Source organism: Pholis gunnellus (genome assembly GCF_910591455.1).
Source record: "Pholis gunnellus genome assembly, chromosome: 6".
In the NCBI taxonomy this organism is placed as follows: Eukaryota; Metazoa; Chordata; class Actinopteri; order Perciformes; family Pholidae; genus Pholis; species Pholis gunnellus.
The window spans coordinates 22,847,420-22,874,959 of record NC_136532.1 but is presented as its reverse complement, the minus strand read 5'-3'; the positions used below and the strand labels follow the sequence as shown (position 1 = coordinate 22,874,959).

Genomic DNA, 27,540 nt, shown 5'->3' with positions numbered 1-27,540 from the left:
ACCCTATTTTAAAAGCAACTTCAGTTCTTTTCTATTTAATGACGTTTCTGTTTTAAACTAATAGTTGCTTATATGAAAAAAAAGTATTTCACAGCAAGCACGTCTACATAACCTGGTTATTCAAGAATATATTTTCTATAATTAGTATCTAAATTAAAGGAAATATATGAATGTTTCCGTCTGTTGCCCCCCCCCCCCCCAGTCTTGTTTGTAGTGGTGATAACAGCATTTTTATTTCATTTTTTTTCTCTTGAGAGAAGCCTTATAAAATCCAGCACAAGAAATGGCACTTTGCCTGTTCCAGTACACTCCCGGGCATACAAACAAAGAGCATACAAATGCATGACAGGATTATGCACACACATGTGTTTGCCCACACGGATGCTCTCAGATAAAGCAGGAGAGACAGGCACGACCGTGAAAGGTGACAGCGTTTCCTGCTCTCGCGGGGTGACCTCGTTCCCAGCAGGTCGCTGCTGCGGCTTTGGACCGTGCCTCTACTGGCCATCTGGCCCTGCCGGTCACCACTGTGAGCAAATACCATGCGAGTGGCTCACAGACATACTCCGATGGTGTGATTCAATATTGGTGGTAGTTGTAAGCTCGGGATTAGCCTGCTGCTCATACCCCCATTTCACTCGACTACACCACCCACCTGGCTGTGGTTTTCCATTCACCTGCTCCCTATGGTAATCTCTTGGCTTTTTCCTGTCTCAGTCGACATACTAAAGTATAATTAACACAAGCATTTGATCCTGTGCTGGTGGGCCTCAAAATACACACACTGTAGTGTTTTCTGTACGTGTCACAATTTGAAAAGATGCTATTCCAAGTTCAAGATTTCAATTTGGAGAGTTTCCTGTATTTCATTATGACATGATGTACATGCCAGCAGATGGAAATATTCCAGATTCCCTCATAGAGAATGTAATGAACATGAACAACATTGTCTCCACTGTGAATTCAAAAGTTTCTCTTCCCGAGCTTACAGACACATACATACATACACAGTGTGATGCCTTTCTGTCTCTTAGGGTTAGCAGGGAATCATCCTCCACAGATGAGGCTTCTCTGTCTCTGTCCATGGAGCTGAAGATGTGTTTTTATCTTTGCCGGTAGGGGGCGTGTGGTACCTAAAGATAGCAAGCGCCGCTGCTGCAAATCCAATCCTCCTGGGTTTCAGCAAAGCAAGCATTACTGCCGAGCTACGAGAGCGACGGTGAACCGCTCTACGGTCCAGTCAGCGTTGCCGGAGTGAGTCTCTGCTGCTCACTAGTCTGATCACTTCGAAACGGAATATTTAATGTCGGATTCAAGGACATGCTAGGCACTTTGACTCTCCACATGGAGAAAATGCAGAGAGGAAAAACATGTCTGCCAGTGTTAAAGAAAATAATAGAAATACAATACAGAAACTCTCATTTATTCTTCCAATACATATAAATATGAGCAATCAACTATAAAGGGAAAATGAAGGGAAAGTAGTCTTATAAGAAAAAAGAAAGAAAAAAACAAACATCAGGGGAGGATAGTTTGGGGTCTCAGGTAGGTTTAAGCATTTCAAATGTTTTTCTGTCTGTTCGGTTAACCAAGAAGAACTGAAAACAACTCCGCCTATACGACATCAGAGCAGCCACATTGTCCTGTCCTGTCCCTGGGAGGGAGCGCGGGTCCCACCACCAGGCTGAGCTCTGCGCCTGTCTTTTGGGAGTGTTTTCGTATGCATGTGCGTGCCTGGCCGTGTCCGATCCAAATAGATTCCCCTCACGTCACCTTCCAACACACCCACCCACCACCATCACCTCCACCCCGGCACATAAAACATTCATTAGAGAGCAGCCCTGCGCTGCAAGAAATGTCCGTCTGAATAAGTCATTAAGTCTCAGATTTACTCTATTAATCGTTAAAGTCCATCACTTATGTAAACTCCCTTTCCATGTTTGTTTGTGTTTGGTATTTAGTGAAGCCAGGCAGAAAACACAGCGAGTTCGATACATGCGTAAAATCTCCCGTGCTTCGCCTTGATTGATATTGACAATTTCACTTTGAAATTGAAGAGGAATATATACATTTTTTTTGCAGCGTGACACGTACCCATAAAACATTAATCTCTGAATTCTCTCTCTCCCTCTTTCCGCCGAACGCACCTCGCCGCCCCGCCCTCCCTTCCCACCTCCCCGTGGTAAACCAACACTGACGCTCAGCAGTGCGGCCGACATCCGTGCGCATCCGCCACACTTTTCTCCGTGTACTTGGGAAATATACAGCGGGGCAAGTGATCGGACTGGATATGTGCTGCGATTTCAAAACATGGATCCAATACTGATTTTTCGCCAGTGCCGTTGATTCTCCACATGTGCGTTAACACTTTGAGCTATCTCTTTCTGCGCGTCCTACATTTTGGGGAGGTGTCGGCTGGTGTGTCGAGAGTCTACTGATCCCAATTTGGATGTTTATTGCTGACTATTTTTTTTTCTGAATCCCTCGTCCAAATGACTGAGCTCGAGTGCAGCCGGAGACGTGGCTCCCTACTCGGGAAGACCTACAGCTAAAGTTTGAAGGGTGCAGGGGTGCTTGAAGGCTGTTCGTCTCCCAGTATGCACTGGATTTGCAATTACCCATAAATTGCAATAAAACAGCGGATATCCTATCTACCTCCGCACACGCTGGGATTCATTCGACTTGGATTTACACAGCGTCTGGATTTCACCCACATCTAAATCATGAAGACCGTTATTATTGATGGTGAGTATATGCGCATCAGTCAATAGGACGTCTTTGTAAAGTTTCTCACATAAAGCAGACAGGAGGATCCTGCTTGGTTACTGCGCAATGATTAAATCCACAGCAGTGTCACTGGTCTGTGGAGAACAGATTCAGCCAAAGATAAATCAGATGTTCTAATTGGACTTCACTCTGCTGGCTCCTCTGGGGTTTGGTTAAACTGGTACATGACTGATAAACACCTCCAGTCTGCAGAGTAACACTCCGTTCTCTTATTTTTAGTGCGGACTAAAAAAGCAGCGTCAATATCAGTTATTGCGGCTGTAAACGACCTTGACTCCGGTTCTTAATTGAGTCATAATTCAGAGCAGATTGTGTGCATGTCTCTTTCTTTTCTCTCTTCACATTCGCGCGTGTGCTGGTGGACGAGCGGGTGTGCGCGAGAGACCGTGTGTGGTGTTTTTGTGGTGGCCAATATGCTCTCCATGATAACGCAACTTAACCCGGGCATCCGATCATCCCGTGTGGACGCTGAGGAGGGAGGGGTTGTTTGATGAAGTCCGCAGATGGTCCGCTTGGCGGCCCAATAGAACCTCTTTCTTCTCCAGCTCCTTGGCTTATAATTTGTGTTTTTGAGGCAACGTCCCGCTCAGAGTGCCGCCAAAAAAAGACAGGGAATCGGGCCTTTTAGCTTTCACCGACTGGACGTGGAGCTATTCTAATGAGGACAGAGATGCTCCTCCATTCCCGCCGGAAATGGCAAAGAATTGCATTTCTTGGCAGGAGCATGCCGTAGGCTGTGTGTGTGTGTGTGTGTGTGTGTGTGTGTGTGTGTGTGTGTGCGCGCGCGTGCGTGTGTGTGTGCACGCGCGCGCGGATAGGTGGAGAGAGGAGGGGCAAGGAGGAGGAAGCACCTGGCATGCCAGTGCGTGTGTTCCTGCACGCCTGATTGTGCCCCGTGCCTCTGTTGTGTAAATATGTTTAACGCAGTGCAGAGAGAACGACACTGACATGGCGTGTAATGCTTGATAAGCACCGCCGCGATGAGATATAAAGTGCATGTCGGCACCGTCCAATTTGTTCCATCAAGAGCTGGTGGAAAACGCTCATCTCCACCCTGCCCCACCCCAGCACACAGACACGCACGGAGCGCTTATGTAAGGCGCTGTACACACTCCCCTCTTCCTCACGTTGTTCATTACTTGGCTAAACCTGCAGGATTATGGTAGGAAAGCCGCAGATTATTGTGGGCCTACGGAGTAACTTTGCATTTAAATCAAAGAGGCACGTCTACTTTCATCCATACTTTGCATTCTCTTTGATATGTCACAGGGTGAAGCAAATGCATGTGCACACCCCACCAACCACAGAATGGCTCTGGGTCCCTCAGACCCCTCAGGCAGGTTTTCATCATCCAACTGGTGTGATTTAGCATCACACCTATGTCTGATTTTTTTTTTTATCCCGCTGCAATTATAATTGGTATCCCTCTCTCAAGGCTTCTGATTTGGCTGAGGAAATATGGCCTGTGTCTTGTGTTTAAAGTGTCAGAGTGAGGAGGGACTTTAATTTACACTCTTTTTAACCCAGTCAGCACATGATCAAATGGCTCTGTGGGAAAGCTGTTGCTTGGGGGTGCCATGTCTGCCTGTCTGCCAAGCAAAGCCAATCAAGCCCAAATGAATGGATACAAGCTATGATGGTGGAAGTGAAAGCTTTCTCTTCAGGAGTTTTAAACCACTACATAATTAGGCCATTTTTTTTTTCCATTTAGTTAAACTTTTGCTGTTGTTTTGGTGGTGCCTTGCCAAAAACTCTGCCCTATTTAAAAGAAAATAGGCCACAAGATGCAGCATCTGTGGTGGCGAGGTAATTGTTTAGAACGTATCAAGCTGTAAAATTAAAGATGGCAAGCAAAAAAAACAACAACAAAAGGAAGAACAATGGCTTATTTGCATGGCGACAGTGTGATAAAAAGCCATAAACTGCCAATGAGACACGGCATCTTCCGCATCCTGAAAGACAATGTGAAATTGATCCATCTTTGTGTTTGTATGGGTGTGTATATGTGCACAAGGGTGGGGGGGGGGGGGGGGGGGGGGGGGGGTAATGTGCGTGTGTGTTGCCTTCTGTTAGTGTATGGGGAGGTGTGAAGAAAGGGAAGAGGAAGAACGCGAGGATGCACATGAAATTGAGAAGTGTGGTGGTGGTCCGACTTATCGCTGCTTGTGTTACATCATGTGTTTCGGGTTAAATTGTCTTTCATCACACGTCCGTATGTCATCTGCACGGATGCTGCAGCAAAGCGAGAGTATTTTTCTTTTAGCGCTGCTTCCATCAGTGTGGAATGTGTTACTTGTACACAAAACGATGATAATGTATCTGTAGCTGGAAAGGTTGTTAATCAATAAGACTGACTTATTGATTGCTCAGGCAGGTGCTGAGATTTCTGGCTTTCATTTTTAGTCTTTTCTTTTTCTGGCCTGAATTTCAAGACCCTCCCAGTCTCCCCGGTCTCATTTATTCACTTTTTCTACGTCTTTAACAACTGAGGACAGTGCTGTGAGCTAGACCTTTCTCGCTATGAAGACTAATAAGCCTCATTACCTGACTCAGAGATGTGAGCAGCTCCAAACAAGAGGAGATAATACCTTCTTCTAATGTTGTTGCAGTTCCTTCTGTTTACCAATAGAGGTCAATAACGGGTCAGAGTGGTAATTGTCCCTTTATGAGAAAGTGTTGGGGTTTAGTAGGAGTCAACATAGCCGTGATGAGTGCAACAAGGCCAAATCCCAATCCGGCCTGTATGTCGATGCTGATTTATCCAGCTGCCCTTACTGACCATACGTAAAGCCGCTTTGTGTCTGACGTGGAACGTGCTCCGAACAGATGATTCTGTGCGACATACTTGTACAAACATTCACTCGTGAACTGCTCAAACTTAGATTTTGTCATACAGCTAATAACTTAAAAGGTTGGATAATTTGACATACTTATTTCTTATTCCATTATTTTTTATAATTTGTTGTTTGTATATATATTTTAATTCTATGTAAGGTAACTCAAATGACGCGGATCAATAAAGCATTTCTGATTTTGATACTTATTTAAAATAAGACATTATTTTTCTTTTACAAGTCATTATTAGAAGTTGTATTAATGTAATGGCAGCTCTTGTATAAGACAACAGCATATTGCATTTATTACAGTACAATGATATTTATTAAGGACATTCTATTACAATTATGAAACATTTGATTTAACCTTGTAAGATTAGTATTTATAAAAATATGTTTTATGTCGATTTCATATCCAATTAAAGTATTACTATTCCTGCCTTATTAGTCAAGAGTTTGTTGAAAAAATGTGATTCATACGTAAAAATGTTTTGGATTCCTTTTACATGTGTGATCCTGTGAGCCATTGTATTCATATTTCTTATCGATTGCTCCGTGTCTAAAGGATGAAGATGTCAATATTTTGTGCCACATAGCCTTGGTGGTATTAATGCCTTACTGAAAGTGACAAACTGCAGCAGGCTATCGGAGAGTGGATCTGCTATGTTCACTGCATCCGGATGAGCACACTCCTTCAGGGTCTTCTTTTAATTGGCCGCGCCCTTCAAGTAGCACTGCATTTGTTTATACAGTACACACACACACACACACACACACACACATGAACTCAGATTCCCTGATACACACACACGCACAGGCATGCTGGCCTCAGATATCCTTGGATCCATCCGCTCTAGGATGTCCCAGCCTCCCAGCCCTTCACTGCTAATCAGCAAGACAGAGGAACTAAGTGGATAAACGAGTAAAATTCTATTTGTTTATACAGAGGAAGCTAAGGGGCGAAATAATACAGAAAGCAGAAGAAATGGAGTACACTATTCCCCCAGATTACCAGTCCTTAATCCTCTCTGTGGGTTATTATTCTACTGTCACAATATTTAGAAGGACAATGAGCAGACAGCTGTAGAAGCTAGCCCCCAACCCCCTACACTCCTCTCCAGACATAAGTGTTGGTTCTTGTCTTGAGCCGGGTGTGGGAGCAGAGGGAGGACCAGAAGAATTAGTGTTATGCAACTTTAGGGTGGTGAGGCGGGTGGAGCCTTTATGGGGGGATTTATTCCTGTCTTTTTGCAAAAATCCACCCTGACACTGTATCGTAATCCCTTAAAGGTGCCTATGCATGACAGAGCAGATCAAAACCTCCCACGTGCCTGTAAACCCAACCCTTAGATAAAACACAAGGGAAATATGCATACAATATGCAGTTGCGTCATAGCGTGCGTTCACACCAGAGTCGTGATAAATGTCGACCGGCTGAGCCAGCGTGCAACAAGGAAGCCCCCCTCCCCCCCCCCGGTCCCCCAGTCCCAGGGGAGCGAATGAGCATCTGTTGATTCCTTTAAAACAACAATAACATTATGCGGCTGCAGCGCCTAAAATGCGAAAACAGAGCCGGCTAATTTGTCACGTTGGCCTTCTCACTCCACTGCACAGTGTCTTCTTTCAGTTTGGGGGTTGCGCCCTTTGAACTCGACGTGCCCACTTTTCTGCCCGTGCATCCATGAAAGCTGCATGGTTCCTCTAATCCTATTGCAGAAGTGTGCAGTGTGCGCCGAGCTGCCTGAGCGCCGGTGACGCTGATTATACCACAATGGGGAGGCTGACTGATGGCCTAGTAAATTGTTAATTAGACAGAGCAGAAGCCGCTCTTAAATTAGGCGCATGAATGGAGCCGCTGTCAGCCCTATAAGTCAACCCATGCCCCGCTCCTCTTCTCGCAGGAGGCAGTGCCACTCAGATAGATAAAGTGGCTGCCTGATCCAAGATGCGAGCACGAGTACATTGTAATTGATCACAGTGTTAGGAGGAAGGTTAGCATAACTGATCAACCGACACACATGATATGTCTAACCTTTTGACATGCAGTAATCAATGTGATTGATAAAAAGTCAGCACTCATAGCAGAAAGCTTGATGATAGCAAAGAGGCAGGTCCGTCAATACTTGGATTCGGTAAACACAGAGGACATTTTGATATGATTAGCCACATTTTGATGTGAAATGTGCTTTCAGTCAGTATGTTGGCTGACGCGCTTTTAACAGCAAGACTGTCAACTAAATATTTTAGAGGGAGGATGTCTTGAAGAAGAAACACATTTGTTTTCTTTTACCCCCTTTGATAGATAAATATCCTCTGGTGGTTATAGCGCTGTTGATCTCATTTGCATCAGTGACGTCCAAATGGATTCCCTACCAATCCTCGTTATCGTCCTTTTGTGAGGATGACTGTAGTTGTGATTAGTATGCACACTAGACAGATGGGAGTTGATGTTTTGGTTCTGCGATTGAGTAAGTTAGTCTGTGGACTAACACCCCTCGATGTCTCAGAACACTGTTATATCTTTAGGATAAGGTTTGTTAATCGTATAACATGACGGCAATAAAAAACGTGTAATCTGCAATTTAACAAGCAGAGCATGGCGGTGCATAGTGGAAAGTACTATGTTTGTGGCTGGATGTTGGTGCTTATAAAAGATTGTGTATTTGAGTGTCGTTCAGTTGCTTCATAAACAGACTCAACTTTGTTGCTCCTAATTAAAGTCTCCGCTTTAAGAAGACATCTGTCTCCTGCTGCATTTTTCCACTACAGTACTTAAGCCAAAAATGCGGGGGGGTTACCTTTCTGCACTGTATGGATCCTATCCATTATTTATCGTCATTCAAGGCAAAGTTCTAAAACACCGCTTCGGAACGATTCTGTGACTTTCATAAATAGCTGCATATATAGGTGTTTTTTTTATGTGAAGGAGAAACACTGTATGCTGTATTTACTGCACATTTTAGCAAACTTTCAAAGGGTAGTTCTTCAGCGTTGTGTGAAAGAAAAAAGCACCTTGAGATTGCAGAGCCCACCTAATGTCAGAGAGGGCAGACTACTCAGACAGACAGGCTAGGCTAGACTAGCCATGAATTGGACGGATGGATAAACTCATTATAAAAGTCTCCATCATAACACGGTATTGTCCATTCATTTCCGGTCTAATTTCAAGGCAGTGCCGCTCATTTTTAAGCATTTCGTGTTAGAATTGTTAAGATTTTGGTCCTGGTTGATTTGGGGACACTAACTTGTCTACTGGTTTATTCTGCACTGAGCTTTTTACATTCAGATTTCAAAAGCAGGCTAAAGTTTACTGGGAAAAGTCAATACTGTACATTGAAATGATGAAAAGATGTTTAGTTTGAAGAGTATGACAGTTGCACAATCAACTCATCAATTTTAAATCAGCAACCCATGTGGTTATTCTGCAAATTGTCTTTTTACACACGTGTGCCAAAACGAGTACAATATGCGTCAATGAATGAGAAATTCAAATATTTTGTGAACAAAAAAATAACTGTAAAAAGATTTGCGCAAAAAAAAGAAATCATGAAGAATTAAGCCAATTTGAATGAGAAACAAAGTTCAATAAAGCTCTGATATCGTGTCCAGAGAGTGAATAGTAATCAGTGAGGCTTATTAATAAGAAGTCTGGAGTCACCCGACTTCTTCGGCGAATAGAAAAAAATTGTTTTACATTTTGCCATCGGCTACTCCCATTTCAAATTGAGGTAGAACAAAGGCTTCAGAACTCAATGACAGATTGTGCTTTCATACAGTCACATTGCAATGCATTCACAACAGTAATGTGTCCCTGTGAGCGTGGTGGGTAGTTCGCAGCAGATATATGTACGGTGAGCCCTTCAAAGGAAATGGGTCGTCACTCTTCAGGCTCAGGGGAAATTGATCTGTTATAGATGTGAAAGCTCATGCCCTAGGTGCTAAACATATATAATATATACCTGCTCTGGTAGCTTTACACAAGGATTCCACACATTTTTGGTGGCTGATATAACTTTTTTTTCAGACACAAATCAATGTCCTGAGTGGTGGCAGGAAAAAGGATTTGTCGAGTAGGAAATGCAGAATCTTGCAACCGTTTCGGGAGTAAAGCAAGACTTCCCAAACATACTCTCAAGCCTAAAAGTGGAATCAATGAAGCTATTGTATCTTTGTATGCTCCAGTGAGAATGCCCTATAACCTTCACTTTAAAAAGAAGAACACTGTTGTTTATCGGGATGTAATTGGACAAGGCTGCCCTCTCAAAGCTAAATATAGTATGAAGGGAAGGTAACTCCCTTCAAGATGTAACATCTGTGTTCTGGGATGTTCATTTGAATCAGGTTTTGCGCTCACTCATCTCAGGGGCTCAAAGTAGGTCATTCTTATTAGAATGCAAATCTGACAAGTGCGCTTCACTGTTACTCTCCTTTTGTCCTGATGGATTGTGTGCCGAATACATATTCCTTCTGATTCTTTGCAGTCTTTCCTTCACTCACACTTTCCCTTACTCCTCTCACACTGCGCAATTCTTCCCTCCGCAATTCTATTGCTGTCTCACCCACATACACACTGTCACCCGTCTTTCCGTCTTCACTCTCAGGTGTAAATGCTGATTATCTTGTGTAGATATCAGGCCACGGCAAATTAAATGTGACCGCAATAGCCTGCCAGGACGTCCATTATAATGATATCTGTAATCTGCTGGGCTCAGGGGAAGCAGTGGGGAGGGCTGGGAAGACAGAGGGATGATGATGGAGGCGGATTTAGGATGTATCCGGTTGCTGGCAGAGGTTAGCGGACATGGATTTTCCTCCAGTGATGGTGTTTGTGTGGACTAGGACCATATGTCATCCATGGGTTTAAGTCCCATAAACCAGAATACCAGCAAAGGCTGGAACAGCATCTAAAGCTGAGGTCATGAACCATTGTATACAGTATGTCGTGTTGGCAAAGAGCAGATTACTTCTAGTGTTGTTCCGAGACCCAAAATGCCTCCGATACAGCCTAAAATGCTGGACTAGATATTGGCAAGTACGCAATATGCCGTTCCGATATCACATTTTATCATTCAACAGCTCATTTCTGCTACACTGGATCAACAACTCGTGTCACTCTCTACCTGATCCGTACATCCTGCCCGATCATTACTTTGCATGTGCAACTTTCAATCACTCGTTAGCTACTTCCAGGTCCTGAAAAACAACCGCAGCGTCCAAAATCGATGATGGAAGTAGTGAGCCATCTCGCTTATTTCTCAGAAATTGTCGGCTGCACTTTAACAATATACTTAAAGGAATTGTTGGTAATTCCTTTACTGGATTTATCTATACATTATTTTTCTGTTATGGCTGGCTGTCAAACTAGAGAATTAAAGAAAGTTTTATGGCATTAATTTCCTTCTGCAAAGGGTTTAACCTGAGCCAGGACATAATACCACAATATTAATCCTATCACATCCATGTGGAGTTATTTGTATACAGCTGGTTATTTGTAACGCACTGGCATCGGAATGGTACTTCATTTTGGCTGATTCACAACTTTAGGTATTGGAATCCGTATCGAGAAGGACATTTTTTCCGGAACATGGCAAATTTTTTACCCTACGAATTATTTTTTAATGTTTCGACTACAACTTTTGTGCTTAAGTGTTAATTGTTGCTGTGTTTCTACACCACAAATGTTGCCTTGACATCTTTATCCTCTTTATCATCTTTTTCTCTGGTGAAGTATTGGTTTTAGTAGAGTATTATGATCTCTATCTGTTCAGCCATATGTAGAGATCAGTGAAATCATGATAACTACACGTTTTTTGTCATTATTCCAACCAGCGCTGCCGCTAGAATCGCAAAATGAATACATTTCCTGGAAGGAAGGTCTTCACCGGGTGTTAGAAACAGCAAATATAGATCGTTTTTCTCCCTCATATGTTATCAGTCAGTGTTAAGATCCCGCAGTGCAGCATTTTGACACAATTCTCAAAGCATTAGAGCGGGCGGGAGACCTGCGTAAAAAGATTTCCCATGGAAACACGGAAAAATTGATCTGAGGAGCGAAAAGATCGTGCCGGGGAACTGTCGCTGTCCCGGCTGCGTCAGATGGCTCGCTTTCCAAACCTCTAATCAGAAATGGGGCTTGTTTTCACATGCCTGTCCGTGTTTCCAGCGAAGCCCATCATCACAGCAATTATTCCAGGGAGGGAGACGAGCACGGCCTGAGAAACAAAATAATCTCAGACCAATGCTCATGGTCCCACTGTGCCTTCTTGGTTCCTTAGCCAGCAGACACTCGTTGGGGGGGGGAAGCTGTGCCACAACTGGAAGAGGAAGCTGTGCTGTTCAGATGTGTAGTGTATCTATGATGTAGTGTTATTGTCTTCTCGTGCTGTATATACCCGTTTTGCATCCCTCATCAGAAACACAGAACCCGCTCCATTGTTTGGATAATGAGTTTTGACAGATCCAGCTTTTTCTCTGTTAGCATAAATCAAAGCCTGAGATTTCCACCTGGCACTCTGAAGAAGTAATTGTTGAAGATACTGCCATATGCACCCCTATACGTAATACAATTCAACTTTATGCCATTAAGTCAGAGGAGGGTAATTTTTCTGACATGATTTAGTAATTAAGCAAACAACCGTTGACTTGTGTTTTGATCTATCGTATGTTTAAGCTCTTTTGTCTTGTGGAAATTTCTGGTGGTTTTCAATAAATCTTTCAGTGGTTTTTGCCGTGGGTAATTGACAGGTCATGTTTTCTCCCCCTCCATCACTCCCTTGGAGGGCATTAGCATATTGAGTTCCGTGCCTGACTGTGAAGCGATTCCCACCATGCCTTTTAAAAGGCATCGCATGAATAGGCGGCACATTACACCGCAGAGAAATATGAGACGGGAGAGGGAGCACACTCTCCGTCCACTTTCCCTTTCAGCTCATACGCACTTCAGCGGGATGAGCTCCGCGTGCACGCGCAAACACGCGCAAGCTGCTAGAACCCCCTGCTGCTTGCTGACTCACACAAGGTTTAGGAGGCGGACCGCATTTCAGGTGGGGTGAGTAGTACATGTTACATTCCCGTCTCCCACAGTTAACTCTGGAGAAACAGCCATGAGATAGGTGCACCTTCCCCTCTAAGTTAAAGACACCTGAGTGCCCCCTGGTTTTCCCTAGTTTATTGTGTGTTTATCTTTGTGGATCTTGATTTCTTTTTAGGTTTTTCTCCACAGCACTTGGAGTCTATGTGTTTTAAGTAGTCCCTTTGCTTTACATTACGGTTGACGTCTGCCGTTTTTGATAGATCGTCTTCATTCTAAACAATTGACTGCACAGCCAGATTTGGGAGGGGAGAGGATGACGCTTTTAACAAAGTACTATCATATGTCGGCTTTGTTTAGAGGCCTGTGTATCATAGCAGGTAACTGTTTAACCGATCACCAAATACAAGCAAGAGTTTAGCCGTGTCTGGTAACTTAGAGCTCAGGAGAATTCAACTAGAATTCAAAGAGGTCCAGTTAGAGAAAATGTTCTTATGCAAAGGTCTGGAACATGATACATTCTAACTTGTGTTATGATGCAATGCCGTATATATTGAAGTAACGTTAGCAGGGTAAATTGTTTATTTGCTGTGCATTATTTGTATATATCAGTGGCGGGCCGTGTATTTCATACATTTTTTATATGTGAGGTCCCTTGCTGTATCACAGTATTTCCCGTCAATGGATTCTATCTGCACACAAAGTCGTAATGGAGATCTGTTATTTCAAAAGCTAAAGCACCACGCATTAGAAACCATAACCAGCCATTAGCTTCCTCCAGTGTGAGAGCACTGCACCTCACCACCGGCCGGGGCAAGGGCATTACTCAGCAAATGGAGGGACTGGAGACTGGAAACTTTATTGCAGATGAGGGGATGAAAGGAGAAATGGTTTACTGACATGAACTTTATGGGTCTCTCTTCCTCAAAGTAGCCTCATTTACTGAACCTGCAGGGGAAGCATTTATTGGGCAACCATTGTTGACTAAAGCTGAAATAAGGATGTGTTTGTGTTGGCAGTATTATTTCAGAAAAACTCACTCCTGAAAGACTGAAAAGTTGTAGCTTTTTTTCCCCCAATTTTGCTGTACATTCTTTGTCTTTCCACTCAACACGAGGATATGTTTACTTTATTTTGACAGGAAGATGTCACAATAATCCATCCACTGAAAATAGGCCTGGCTGATGTTTCATCTCCTCCAGTGGAAACTTATTATAATGTATCCGACATTGAAACTGCTCCTCTAAAAGGATTCCTCTGTCAACACCACTCTAATTATGTTTTTAGTTTTTCTCTCTCATATGAGAGCAGTGAGTGAGTACTGTCTGGAGTATGAGATGCCTTCTTTATTACTGAATAGGTTTTTCTGGCCCGCCCTCTGCCATTGCCGTGCACCACCTTCTCAATGAGATAGAGTTGGAGCGGTGCATATTGAGACTGTATTACAGTATCGACTCCTCATCCACTTAACTGGTGAATCAGCTCCGTTTACGACTAATTAAAGCCATTAAAGGGGACACACGCTAATGCATTTTTGCACAGATAACAGAAACATGGGCGGCAGTGGCAGCCGGGCTGATTTTACTGGCAGGTCAAGATGAGAGTAATTAACAGGGTATTAACGTCGCAGCGTGATTCGTACGCGAGATGGTGGCTCGGGCACATACGGACCTGATACGGATGTACTTTTCACTGTTCACACTTTTTAGTTGCTCCGCTAAAGGATCCTCAAAATAAATGACTGCAATGAAACAAAGATGTGCATCAAATGTTTTGCTAATTAATATATTAGATGAGTAGATTTCGTAATTGAAATAGTGGATCAACATGAAAAGACCTGCATTCCTACTGTATCTGTACTTTATCTACAGGACAGTGGTGAAAGGAAGATGTTAGAATATTAATGCAAAGTCTGATGCAGATTGAGGTGGAGATAGCAGAAGAGAGTGCAGCAGGGCTGACGATTTTTAGTAGGTCAACCCGAGAGTTAGCATCGCACTGGTTCCCTCGAACGAAAAGCCAATGGAATTTTTTTTTTATGTGGATTTTGTTTTTCTGCACAAAATAAACTCTATAACAAACACATGTTCATGATATTTGCAGCACGATAATCTTCACAAAGAAACTACACTTTTTTTATTTTTGAAGTGTAACTACAAGCACCAGAAGTAAAAAGCTAACGTCAGCCTATAAACGAACTGCACCACGGACACATGACTTCATGTCACCACCACTAAGCCAAAGAGAGATTAGTGGTTGGCGTGATTGCGCTTTGTAGTCTCATTTAGCCATTTGTTAGCAATCGCCTTTTTTAAGACATGTTAAAGCTTCAAACTTTTTCAATTTTATATCATAGATAGATATCTATCTGCTTTCTAACCAAAAAGCCATTTTAAAAAGCTCATAGATTTCCAGACAAGGGTACGAGAAGTGCAACAAAAATGCAGACTCATTTCAATGTTTTAGGACTCATTCCTACAGCACGCTATTAGGTGCTTGGGGGCGTGATGAAAAAGCTGCTTCCAAAAGGTATTACAACTCCAGGTGCAGCTATTGGAGGCACTCGTTTGTATCGCAGTATTTGCTGAAACACTGCCTCGCTTTGGAGCAATTCTCAAGAGCACCTCTGTAGAAGAATTATAGGTTACATCATCAGAATTTACATAACATTGCCTGCCGATTAACTGAGATTTGTACCGCAATGTACGGAGTTGTTTCTACTTCGTAACGTTCTACTGGAGGATTATGCAGGTTAAATGCATGAAGGACTTGCATAATGGCTATGCCTGTAAACAGGTAGTAGTTATTACTGTGCAGGCCGCCATTATTCCACAACGACCTGCAGCTTCTGAGCAGAAAGGGTTTTAGTCTATGTACACACATTTCCATCCTACCAGGTTAATCTATACCCAGGGTGGAAAATAACATTACTCAAGTACTGTACTATACTTTTCTCCCCACAACTACTTGACAGCTATGAGTTTATCTGGAGTGTTTACATACAAAACAGAGCTGGCCCTGCTCATAGGCGATGGAGGCGAATGCAAGTGGTGCCATCCATCCATAGAGGCGCCCCAAATGATTTTAATACTATTATTTTTAACTTAAATGCTACAAAAATTGCCAACAACAAAGGAAATATGAATCCTATTAAACACCACCACCCTAATAACTCCCACCTTTATTTTTTGGGGAAAGTTGAAAAGACTATTTAGTTGTTTGGGGAATGACCTACAGCACATTCTTTCTATATATTGAGTGTGATTTGCATTATTCAATCTCAAAGACATAAAGCTAAGCATCTTCTGTGTGAGCAGCCCGGTCTTTACAAATGACAACTGTGGCCGCTTCAGGGTAACGACAGAGTGTAAAACGACACAAGAAAAGCCGGAAATGCGTTATCATAACATACGGGGATGTCCTATGTTGACTTATTTTCACACGTTCCTATGAGATCAGGTTGCTGTGAGTGCATGAACACAAAGGTTGGTGCTAGAATTGGCTGCGATGCAAGGGGAACCAGCTAAAATCCTCCAAAGGGCACCAAAATGGTCAGCTCTGATACAAGCTAGAAGATCAGTTTACTTTAACTAAAGATGTGAATACTTCCTCCACCACAGACTATACCTTTTGAAATCCAGCCAGACTGGTGCAGTCTGTGTCTCTCTGCAGGGAAGGATGTAGGAATAAACAGAAAATGACATAGATACATATTCATAGTCCAGATGTAGATTAAAGAAGACAAAACAAAGCCTGATCTGCCACAAGGAGCAAGATGAAAGCAGAGGGCTATAAGAGTTCCCTCACCTAAGGTAAGCTATTGCTAAGCTGAGTCTGCAGTTATCTCTCTTCCACTGTGCTGAATACAGGAAGAGGGGAAAGGGAAGGGAAAATAAGGGCTCGGCATTCTGTTGCCAGATTGACTCCATCTTCAAAGAGATTAACATAGCGCCAGTTTCCCTTTTATCTTCCTTTAATTTCAAGGATGCCAGCCCAAATTAAAATGCAAGGCAACTGAAATGAACCTTGAAATATCAGACACACAAAGGAACATAAAAAAAGAAGGCACCCAGGTTGAAAAAAGTAAACATCCCTCTCACGAACTGCCCCGTCTCCCAATAATCCACTGTGGTACATTTTATTACAACAAACCAAATCATGTCTGCTGTTGTTGCAGAAATATTAGATTTTAGTGGACTCTTGCAGAAGCTGGCTGATTAGAGAGGTGAAGATATTTTTAAATCAAGTCGCAGGTTTAATAATTCAATCACAGAACTGTCAGGTTCATTAACATTCAGACAGAATAAGATTAGATCCACATGGAATTTTAGCCATGCTATATAGGACACTTGGAACTGTATTGTTATCTTCATACTTGTTTAGAGAAATACTTATTCAGATGTTTGGCTATGGCATCAGGCAGTAAACCTTTAACACTCCAATAACACTGATTTTTTATATTTAAAAGTGAGAGCAGGTTTGTGAATTCTCTTGATTCCCAGGTGACAGTGCTTTTTAATTGGTATGCAAAGTGGGCTCCGCACACCCTCCAAGTAACTGCTTTAATGACTGTTTTCCATGTCGGCAACAAAATCTCCAGACTTGCAGCTGTTCCCCTCTCAGTTTGTTGAAAAAACAAAAAATGAGCTTCTGATGAGGCAACACTGCTGCCCAAATGTGGTGTGGAAATTGAAGCGCTAAAGCAAATGCAACTTGTTCTGAATAACGAATAGGGGGTTTAAATGGAGTCCATATAAGTCACACAGGCGTCATACAACATGGGATTGGAAATAGCATATTCTTCATAGACACAACAATGCAACAAAACACAACAAAGCATACATCTAGCATTGCGACTGCATGACAAAACCTCTTTCTCTCTCTGTCACCCCAGCTCCATATAGGACCTTGCGTTTCTTTCGAAAGTTTGTATCTCAAAACTTGAAGTACATTGTTACCGTGTCCCCTCGGCAGGTATATGCATGCCTCTTCCTTCTCTGCGGAGCCAGCTGGCAGCAGAGCGTTCGAAATCGAGTGTCACAACTGCTTCCCGAGCTTCTCTAAAGAACATTTCAGCTGCTCTTTCCCCAATGCGACGCCGCTGTCACCGAGATAGCATGTTTAAGATAAAACGGGGATTAAAGGATCTTGGAAGGTGATGTAGCAGGGCTGGTGATGGCACAGAATATCAGACTGCAGGAGAGAACTCTGGGAACAGAGAAAGACAGAGGAGGTGAGTGGAAGCATGCATACTAATGCCGCCCTCTGGATTCTTGTCTCTCGTTCACTACTTTGCATATAGGGGTCTTTCCATCAACTTTAAATTTCACTATTTCCATGTAATGGCGCCTCCTACACAGTTTTCCTGTTTCGATATAACTTCCCCTACTGAAGCACTCATGAATTACCAAGCTGAGGCTGTTGCCATTCTGTGCCGCCAATCTGTCATTCTGATCCCCCTCAATCTGCCTTTACCTCAGTGTCAACCTGATCGAGGTGTCTGCACTGCATAGAAGTCATTTACCTATGGTAAATTGCAGGTAATAACTGACACAGCATATTGACTGGGCTAATTGACTTAGAAATGATGGTAGTTCAAAGATAAATGGCGGTGTGTCTGTAGTATATTTGTGTCATTAGCTGCATACTGTACCACAGTGAATACCTGAGGAGGTGCTCAAATGGGTTATCTGTCTGAGAGTAGGTGATGAAAACATATGAAAGTGACGGATACTGGCGTTCACTCAGCAGAGGCAGAGATGTAAGGGGTGATTTTCAAAGGCCCATATGGCCATACATAGCCTCTGTCATATGTTGAGATACTCTGCAAATAGAACATTTTGATTTCATGCCGTTTTTGCCCTCAATCTTGTCTTTAATAACGACATTGCACTCACCAAGTGCAAACAAAAAGTGTTTGTCCGATGCAAGGAAACTGCATGAGGCCCAATGTCTTGCAAACATCCATCACAGTTTACAGCTTCCTGTTTCAACTTTGACCTACCGTTCAAAGTGTTGTATGGACACGTTCACAATTTCACTCTATTTTCTTATTTCAGCTGGTATATTATCACAAGTGACAGAAATGACAGCTAAAGCAACACAAACAAAGACCCAGTACTAAAGTTGTAACAAACCAAGGTTGCATCTAACAATTATATTCATAATCAACTAATCTGCCAAGTATTTTCTGGATTCATTTATTAATAAATGTTACTATAAAACATTATAAAACAAAACAAATACAAGAGTCCAAGGGGATTTTGTCAGAATGACAACAATGATGACAACAGGATCTTAACATTTGGGTTTTGGACATTGGAGCACTTCCTTCAAAGCCAAAGAAGACAGTGGTGCACCTTTGAATCTCAAAAGAAGAAAAGGTCATATTTATTGATTAAATACGAGAATTTATTCCCTAAAATACATTTTTAATCAACTCAGAATCTTGGTTTAGAGATGTGGCACACAACAGTGAGACGGTATTTTTAAAGTAAATGTGCACTTTGAGCAGATTTGACTTGACTTGTGTAAAATGCCAAATGGCAATGTTTAACTGCGGGGGTTCGATGTTAGACAGAAAATGTCAAAATACATTTCTAAAAGAGAAAGTAGGTCAGAAGTCGGCATGAGACCTCTGTCTAAACACATTCACACCACCAACACAATCGCCCCGAAACAAGTTACGGGATTCCCCAGCAATAGAAAGGCAGTGTTCTCCTAAGTAGCTCACAGACAGGTGTTCAGATTTCGGGTGACAACCGTAGTCAACAGGTGCCAGAACACAACAGCTGCTGCTGCTGTGACTCGCCTGCTCTGACGTTGCCCCGGGGAGCCTTATGCCAGAGCTGGTTTGCGTTTATCTCGCATCCCTTTTTGCATTTCTGCAAAGGTTGTTGTGGCAGAAATGAGACTCGACGATGAAAAGTCTGACGGAGGGTGTGGGTTGTTGGTGTGAACTGTTCTTATCTTCCTTTTTATCCAGTAGTGTGAATGGAATTCGATATCCTCCGGAAAAAGTCAGTCTGACTTTAGTGTAGGTGATAACATGAAGTGGAAAAAGGAGAGCTCGTTTTGGGATTCAGAAAGTGTTTGGTTCTCATTCAACGCAGCGGTGAAGAACCCAAAAGTTCTTGAGGGTATGATGACCTCTTGACCCCTCTCCGAGTGATGGAGAAGGTCTCCACTTGGCTCCATTGGTGCCTATTTAAGAGCCACCCGTCTGCGCTAACTATTTTATCTGAGCCCCAGAGCGCCTATTGAAGTCCACATGATTGATGTAGTCTCATCTCTCCCGCTGTCCCGCTCTCCTGATGGGCAGATACTTTATTGACTCCATTTTGGAGAGTGTGTCCAGTCTCAACACTCGCAAGAAAAGTATAATCTCTTTTAAGGAGTAGATTCCAAATGGTGACCTCAGCGCTGAGCTTCAAAATGTCGATTTAAGTGTAACGTCCCATCAGATAAGTACTCCTGGTAGGAGAGGGCAGAATACAACAGGCTGTTGGTGCTTGGATCCAATTCCTATTGGCAGAATAGGAAATACTGGAGTTTGAATAATGGCATTTTCTAAGGTGACAACAGTCCATTGATGTTTGCTTTTGATCTGAAGTCTCTTTTTCACCCCGACTATTGGCTCCACTCTTCGGCCAATAATGTCTAGCTGGTGAACTTGCACAAACATCAAACCTGCAAGCTTCTCAGAGAAATGAATCCCGTTGCGTATGCACACAAATGCCAGACAACACAAACAGGCCCAATGGTACATTTAAAAGTACAAGCCGATTTCCTGCTCTTGCTTGCTTATCCCTGCTTTGTGCTATGATTTTCAGTTTACGGAGGAAAAAAAATACTTAAAAACTGTAATTCACAAAGTCGCTCTCTGCTTGCAATAAGGTTATGGCTTTGCATTTTCACCACTAAGCTCTGCTGGCTGTTTCAGAGGGCAGCCTTCACAGAGGAGATTGCGCTGCCCCTTGTAATATGCTACTTCAGTTAAAAAGGGCAGGTGTTTATCTTGTTCACATAGGATCCTTTGGTAAGGCTGATCTGGTGTGGAGACATTAGATCACAACCTTCATGTCCATTTGTTTGTTGAATGGCCATCTCTAGCAGGGGAAAAAGTTCTCAATTCAAAAAACAGGAGAAACCGTGGAAAAAATCCATTAGAGGAGATGCTTTCTTTAGAGAGAAACATGTGCTTTTCTTCCCGTGCCCCTTTCCCATTTTGTATCTTGCACTGTGTAAGGGAGTCGTGGTTAAGGCAACCAATTTGTTCCACTACGGGAAGCAGAAATGCTTAGATAATAGGTCTAAGCATCAGGGGATTGTCAGCAATGTTTTTTTCTATGCCCTATTAAATCATAATGAAGTAAAAAAAAGTTTGAAGAGTGATGTGTAAATCAGTTAGCAACATTTGATTAGGATTTACATCTGTCACGTTCGTCTCTGTTTTTATGGCACTGCTTTTCTAGCAGACTCGTTAAAAAAGAAAAAAGTGTCTTTCATTCTGGTATTTAGCCTAACATGATTTTGAAAAGTAGAATTGTTTATTTGAAATCATGCAACCAAAATAAACAGCTTGTTTTAACACAGACTGTTGTTGCATGTAGGCGTTTCCTGCCCCAACCCAGAATTGGCCCTCAACAAGCAAGAGTTTTGACTAGAAGCCAGCATCGTAGACAGACAGGGTTTCCAGTGTTAGGATTCCCAGACTGCAGAGCCTTGGAATAAAAATACCACAGAGTAACACAGCAATAACACTACACCACTTTGTGTTAATAGTTTGATATAGCATAGAAATATAAGATTCTGAATTAACAATTGGCTCTTGTTGTATGCATTGGTCTAGCTCTGAAATGATTAATGGAATAATTGTTTAGTTTACAGACAGAAAATGAATCACTTGAGTCATTTAGCAAGAAAGAATGCCACCTTTCGGGCCTTTTTTAAACAAGTATCTAAGAGCATAAACCAGAGCAAAAGTACAGTGCAGAAACAAACTAATATGAATACAATAAGAGCAACAAAATATGAATACAATAAGTGCTAAGTGGAAGGCTCACGGTAGTACTTCTTGAAGAGGTGAGTTTTCTGCCTGCGCCGAAAGATGGGCAGTGACTCTGCTGTCCTGACATCAGTGGGGAGTTAATGGGGAGTTAATTCCACCACTGTGGGGCCAGGACAGAAAACCGCCGTGATCGGGTCGATCGGCCGCAGGGACCTCTGAGCGAGGGGGCAACCAATCGCCCCGAGGCAGCAGAGCGAATTGGTCGGGCGGGGGTGTAGGGCTTGACCATGGCCTGGAGATAGGAAAGAGCTGTTCCTTTCACTGCCCACCAGAGTCTTAAACTGGATGCAAGCTCTTACAGGTAGCCAGTGTTGGGAACAGAGAAGGGAAGTTGTGTGGGAGAACTTGGGGCGATTGAACACCAGACGAGCTGCAGCTTTCTGGACAAGCTCCAGAGGTCTGATTGCCGATGCCGGGGTTCCGGCAAGTAGTTGCAGTAGTCCAGGCGGGAAATGACAAGAGCCTGGATGAGCACCTGCGCCGTCTCCTCAGTGAGGAAGGGGCGAATCCTCCTGATGTTGTAGAACAGGAATCTGCAGGAGCGTGTAACCGATGCAATGTTTGCTGAGAACGACAGTTGGTCATCCAGGGTCACACCCAGATTCCTCGCAGTCAGGGTTGGCGTCACCACGGTATCATCAATGGTGATGTACAGGTCTCGGTGCGGGCAACCCTTCCCCGGGAGGAACAGTAGCTCGGTTTAATAATAAGTCCAGTAATGCTGGATATTGTTTTTTTTAAATTAAGCTGCCAGTACCAATACTCTTGATACAGATATCAATAGAGTAGTTCATTCAATACCCATCATGTGAATGGAAGTTGTGTTTGTGTCCCACTGGCTAGCACTAAGCTCATACAGCTGTTACCACTGATAATGCCGTCCCCCGACCGTCGTCGCAGAAGCAGAATGCCCATCCTCCGGTTCTACCCAAGGTTAAAACTGTTGGCTCTGTCCGCACTGTTGCCTTTGTTAGCGCTGCTAGCAGCATTAGCTGGCTCCGACATGTCCCTGTTCAGAGTCGTGTGCAGACAGGCAAACCCTGGCTGTATGGGGCCGTAGTGCTGTGGGATTGGGCCAATCTCACGTCACATTAAATCGAAGTGTAAGCAAAACCATATAAATAACATAATATAATATCTGGGCACAAAAAGGAACGACAGCGAAGTTTCGAAACTGGCTTCTGTCGATACCTTACAGGTATTGAGTATGATAGCCCAGCTCCAGTTGGCAGTTTCATCCCCAGCTCCTACTGTCCAAGTGTCCTCGGGCAAGACACTAATCATTTTCCTGATGGTCAGGCCAGCATCTTGCATGGAAGCTAACTGCCATCCCTGTGCGAGTGTGTGTGAATGAGAGGCAAATTATAAAAGCTGTTTGGATAAAAGCATTATAAACTATTTACCATTCAGAACATATCTTTTGGTTTCGGACTTTTGGTTAAACAAAACAAGAAATCTAATGACATTAGTTCTGGGAACTTGTGATGGGCTTTTCCCCCTATTTTGTTTTTACATTTTAGACTTAGCGATTTATCAAGTAATTAAAAAAACAAATCGACAAATGAATCAATAATGAAAGTAATTGTTTATGGACCAACATGCCAGTGTCAAAGTCTCATTTTTTTGTTCATGGATCTCCTGCTATTATCATGGACCAAAAGGGTTAAATTGTGGTTCTTACACCAGAGACATTTGGAATACTTCAGTACTTTCATTCTGAGGCATCACATTTTGAAAATGATTAAAATCCATCCCAACTCATGGCTTGGCTTACTGGATTATTGATCTGGGTTTTGTCCATTTGTCTACTGATATAATAACCTAACCTAAATCTTTTTTTTGACAAGGTGTTGATTATAGGAATTTACCTTGATCAGGGCTGTTGACACTGTTCACTGATATTTCTACAAACGCCATTGATAACCATGTCAAGCCAATGACAGCTAAGCTGCTCCAGTCACTTTGCTGTGATTTGGCTTTTATACCACCTGCTACAGGGATTTGAGCTGTCAAACTGCAAAGCTTAGCTCAACACAAAGAGATGTAAGAGACGAAAACATTGTAGAACATATCTGGTGCACAAGGGCAACATGTCGCATCATAAATATACCTTTTCACCTGCACAGACAGATATGGCCTGGGCAGCTGGAAAATGTTAACAATGGAAGTGAACTGCATGCAAGACAATTAGCACAGTAGGCATTACTCTGCACTCAAGATGATGATGATGATGACATAACATATGCTGATATGTTGTATAAGATTAGTTTTTTGTTCAGTTAAATTTCTAAAACTTTTAATACAGTGTTGTTTGTCATGAACTTAATCACTCGTTTCTTTTGTCAAAGCATGTTGCATGTAAATAGTCCTTTGTGTCCTCTTCGTCTGGCTTGTCTTGTGCTGGCATTTCAGTGTTGAATCATTGCACATTATTAAATCAAATCTGCTGCTGGCAATACAAAATGGAGCCGAGAGGATGAAGGTCTAGTTAATGGATCACTTTCTGTTTTATCTTTCAAATAATGAATCTGTCTATTAATGTTGCGCTGACTTTGATGTCGATTCACAGGCTTATACACAATTAGTTATGAAGCTGTCTACTTCTCACTCTGTTTTGTGTTTCTTTTTCCCACTGTAAGACATACTTTTTTCATGGCCTTTGATGCCACAGCTCTTTATTATTCATCAACATCCTTGTAAACCCAGAAACAGAAAATATTCACATGTTGGATTCACATATCCACATCTAGATGTCTCTATCCATCCATCTATACAGTAACCATCTAAAAAGAAGATGGGGATGGTGGTCAAATGTCGGCTAGTTTGCAAGATATGTTTTATTCATGAATACGCCATAATGTACTACTGTGCCAAATACAGTAATTAACTGAATCAGACAAATGCTGCTTTATCAGATACAATGACATGAATGTGCAAATGATTCTATATATACAGTAAAAACAAATATTAACACAGATGGCTTTACAAGGATCCTTCTATAAACAACAAGGCAAGACACATTTAAATCCCAACTAGGCAGGAAAAGTCCACTTCTTCCCATCTAGCTGTCCTTGTATGAGAAGATTTATCAAAATGAGCATCATTATCTTGAAACCAGACTGGAAAAGGGCAGATAGCTGCACAACAATCAGGAAAAGGACACTTGGTTAAAGAAAAATATCATGACAATAAGCTGAAAAGAGTTCAAACACTAATACTACATTTTTTACAGACTGTTGTTGTCCTTATTCTAAGAAAATGGGATTTTCAGATGTAATAATAGACATAATACCTTGTTTAGATGGAGATTGCTTTGCAGTGAGTAATTCTTCTGCCATCAGGGACTGGAATGAACACTAGGGGGCAAGCTTAAGCCTCTCTCACATATCAATAGCATATTTGGGCAATTATATCTCCACTACCATCCTTTAACACTTTAGATTGCTTCACAAGAAGCGTACGCATGTGACAGACAGTGAAGTCACACGTTTGTTCATATTTGTTTGGGTGTGGGCTTGCGTGTGGTGAGCCACCCACATGAATCTTAATCCAAGAATAACATTCATTTGATCATGTACCATTCTGATTAAAAGCAAGTTGTGTCGACTTCTGGCATCTCAGGATTAAAAATGGATTGCATCCCCAAATCTGTCCCTCTTTCTTCCCCTCCCTCTTTCTTTCTCTCTCTCTCTCTGCAACCCCTACACACACTGTCAAATCTGCTGTTGCAGGCTTTTTTTCTTACGGTACACTAGCCTTTCAAAGCTTTTATGCTCTCATACGGTGGCTGCATTTGCTTTATTTCTCCGATCGTCTCTCGCCCGAACTCATCATCTCCCTGTCTCCTGCTCCCTCTCGCTATCGAGAGTCTCTCTCATTGCACACCGGCTCCTTTGCAGTGTCTGCCTCAATTTGCATCATTCCTCGGTGTGCGGTGTCAGCTCCGGCCTCCTGATCAAATCCTAGCAGCTCATGACTGCTTTCATCCCACATTTAGCTGCCCCTGCATTCGTGTATCTGCCTCCCGGTTTCCCACAGTTCTTTGCTGGTGCGGGAGCGGTGCACGCCTGTGTCTGCTGGTCTGTCTGCTGCGTTGGTCTGTCTGTTGTTTGTTGCTGGGGATCGGCGAACAGATGGCGCGCTATGTTTCCCCCTGCAGAGTGTGAGGACTACAATGTGCAGCATCATGCAAGATGGGTTTTATTGCAGAAACAACTACCATTATAGATCTCTCATACTTTGTGCCTTCCATCAGCACGGATAAATACCACTATATCATGATCTATGCATCTTGTCTCTACCTCCCTGCATACTGTCGCGGTGGAACGGTTTATCCTCCTAATACTTTATTTTTGTTGCTAAATATTTAATACTCATAATGCGCATGTTTTCTCAACAAATTAAAGCTGTAAGATTGAAAGGATTGTCCTTGACTGTTCGCAATGGATAACTGGGGAATTATTAGGAGCTTCGTTAGGGGACCTCTTTGTGCTATAGTACTCTGAGAACCGCAGTCGTTTGACAGCTCCAGTGTTCTGTAGAGATTATGGGCTTCAGCAAAACTCCCTGGGCAATGCTGCTGCAGCTAGAAATATATTTGTAGGAAACTAGCATCGGTTCAAGCATGTAGGCAGGACATCCCCCCGGGAGAGTGAGTGGGCTTAGATGATAACTCTCAAGAGGCCCCTCTTGCTAAAATATTAACAAGGTGTATGAATTCATTTCACTTAAAAGACTGAACTTAATTTCCTGCCAAAGAGTGTTGCCACCGATGCCGCCAAAGCGCATGAATGACAGAGATTGGTAGATTGGGTAACATCCATTCAGCCACCATCATGCAGCGCAGAGTTGTGCCACTCGCAGCAGAGGTGCATTTTTAACTGCTAATGAATCAGCTGTGTTCGGGGCCAGTGCCAGCCAGGCACTCAGAAGCCAAGATTAAAACTCTGCTCTTGCTAATCATAACAAAAGCCATGGGATTAGTTATTGGAGATAGAGTCAAGGTCCTTGCCCACACAGCTAATTGAGCTCTTATCCTGGCCCTGCCGGTAATGCCATTAATCATAAATGGCATGTCATGTTCGTGAACAAGTGCAGAAGCTCCATAAGCTCCTGAAGAGCTCGGAAAGTGCATAGTGCTTTGTTTTCAGAAGCCGATGCAGAGGCTTGAGGATACTGTGTGTCGATTAGCATATCAGGGTGTTCTGTTGGTTAGCTTAGACTTGGATACAAAAAGGTAACACAATGCACTTCTTTATGATCACATTTGTGCTCAATTCATTGCGGCACACACCTCCTGTCTTGCTTTCTGCTGGCAGGTGAGACTAATGATAATCTTTGGGAGCATGATTTGTTGCTCACAGCAGACACAGAGCCTCTATTTTTCTCGTGCATTCTACTTTACCGGAGGCGGTTTACCATAGATATAGCCAACAAGAGTGGAGGAGCAAACATAATCTATTGTTAAGCACTTCAGTTGCTGCACAGCTATTTCTGGATGCCCTGTAGAAATGCATTGGTGTACCTGCGAAGCTACGTCTACTGCAGCTAACTCTCACTGCTTTCTGCCCAGGAGCCATTTTCCTCTTTTGAAAACATGTGTGTCTAACCACACAACTGTTGTCTTATGACCTTTGATTGAACGGATTTTACCCAGGAGACAGCAAAATCATCGTCTTTTGTGCTCCTGTTTGACGCCATGCATAACTTTAATTGCCAGCCCATGATGGGGTCTATGAGGAGGCTCTAAAACGGGAGTGCTCACGTCAGTGTGGATGAGTAAATTAGCATGACAGTGGCGGGTGGCAGCATTGGGACTA

At 42.8% G+C, this 27,540-nt stretch overlaps 1 protein-coding gene across 1 annotated transcript in view; it reads left to right on the top strand.

Moving 5' to 3' along the window:
- Positions 1 to 2,625: 2,625 nt before the first annotated feature.
- rtn4r (reticulon 4 receptor) overlaps positions 2,626 to 27,540 on the top strand; it is a 41,556-nt gene continuing 16,641 nt past the window's right edge. The window contains exon 1 of the mRNA XM_079160493.1: positions 2,626 to 2,745. Coding sequence (XP_079016619.1) covers positions 2,724 to 2,745 — 22 coding nt within the window. The 5' untranslated portion in view covers positions 2,626 to 2,723. The remainder of the gene's footprint in view (positions 2,746 to 27,540) is intronic.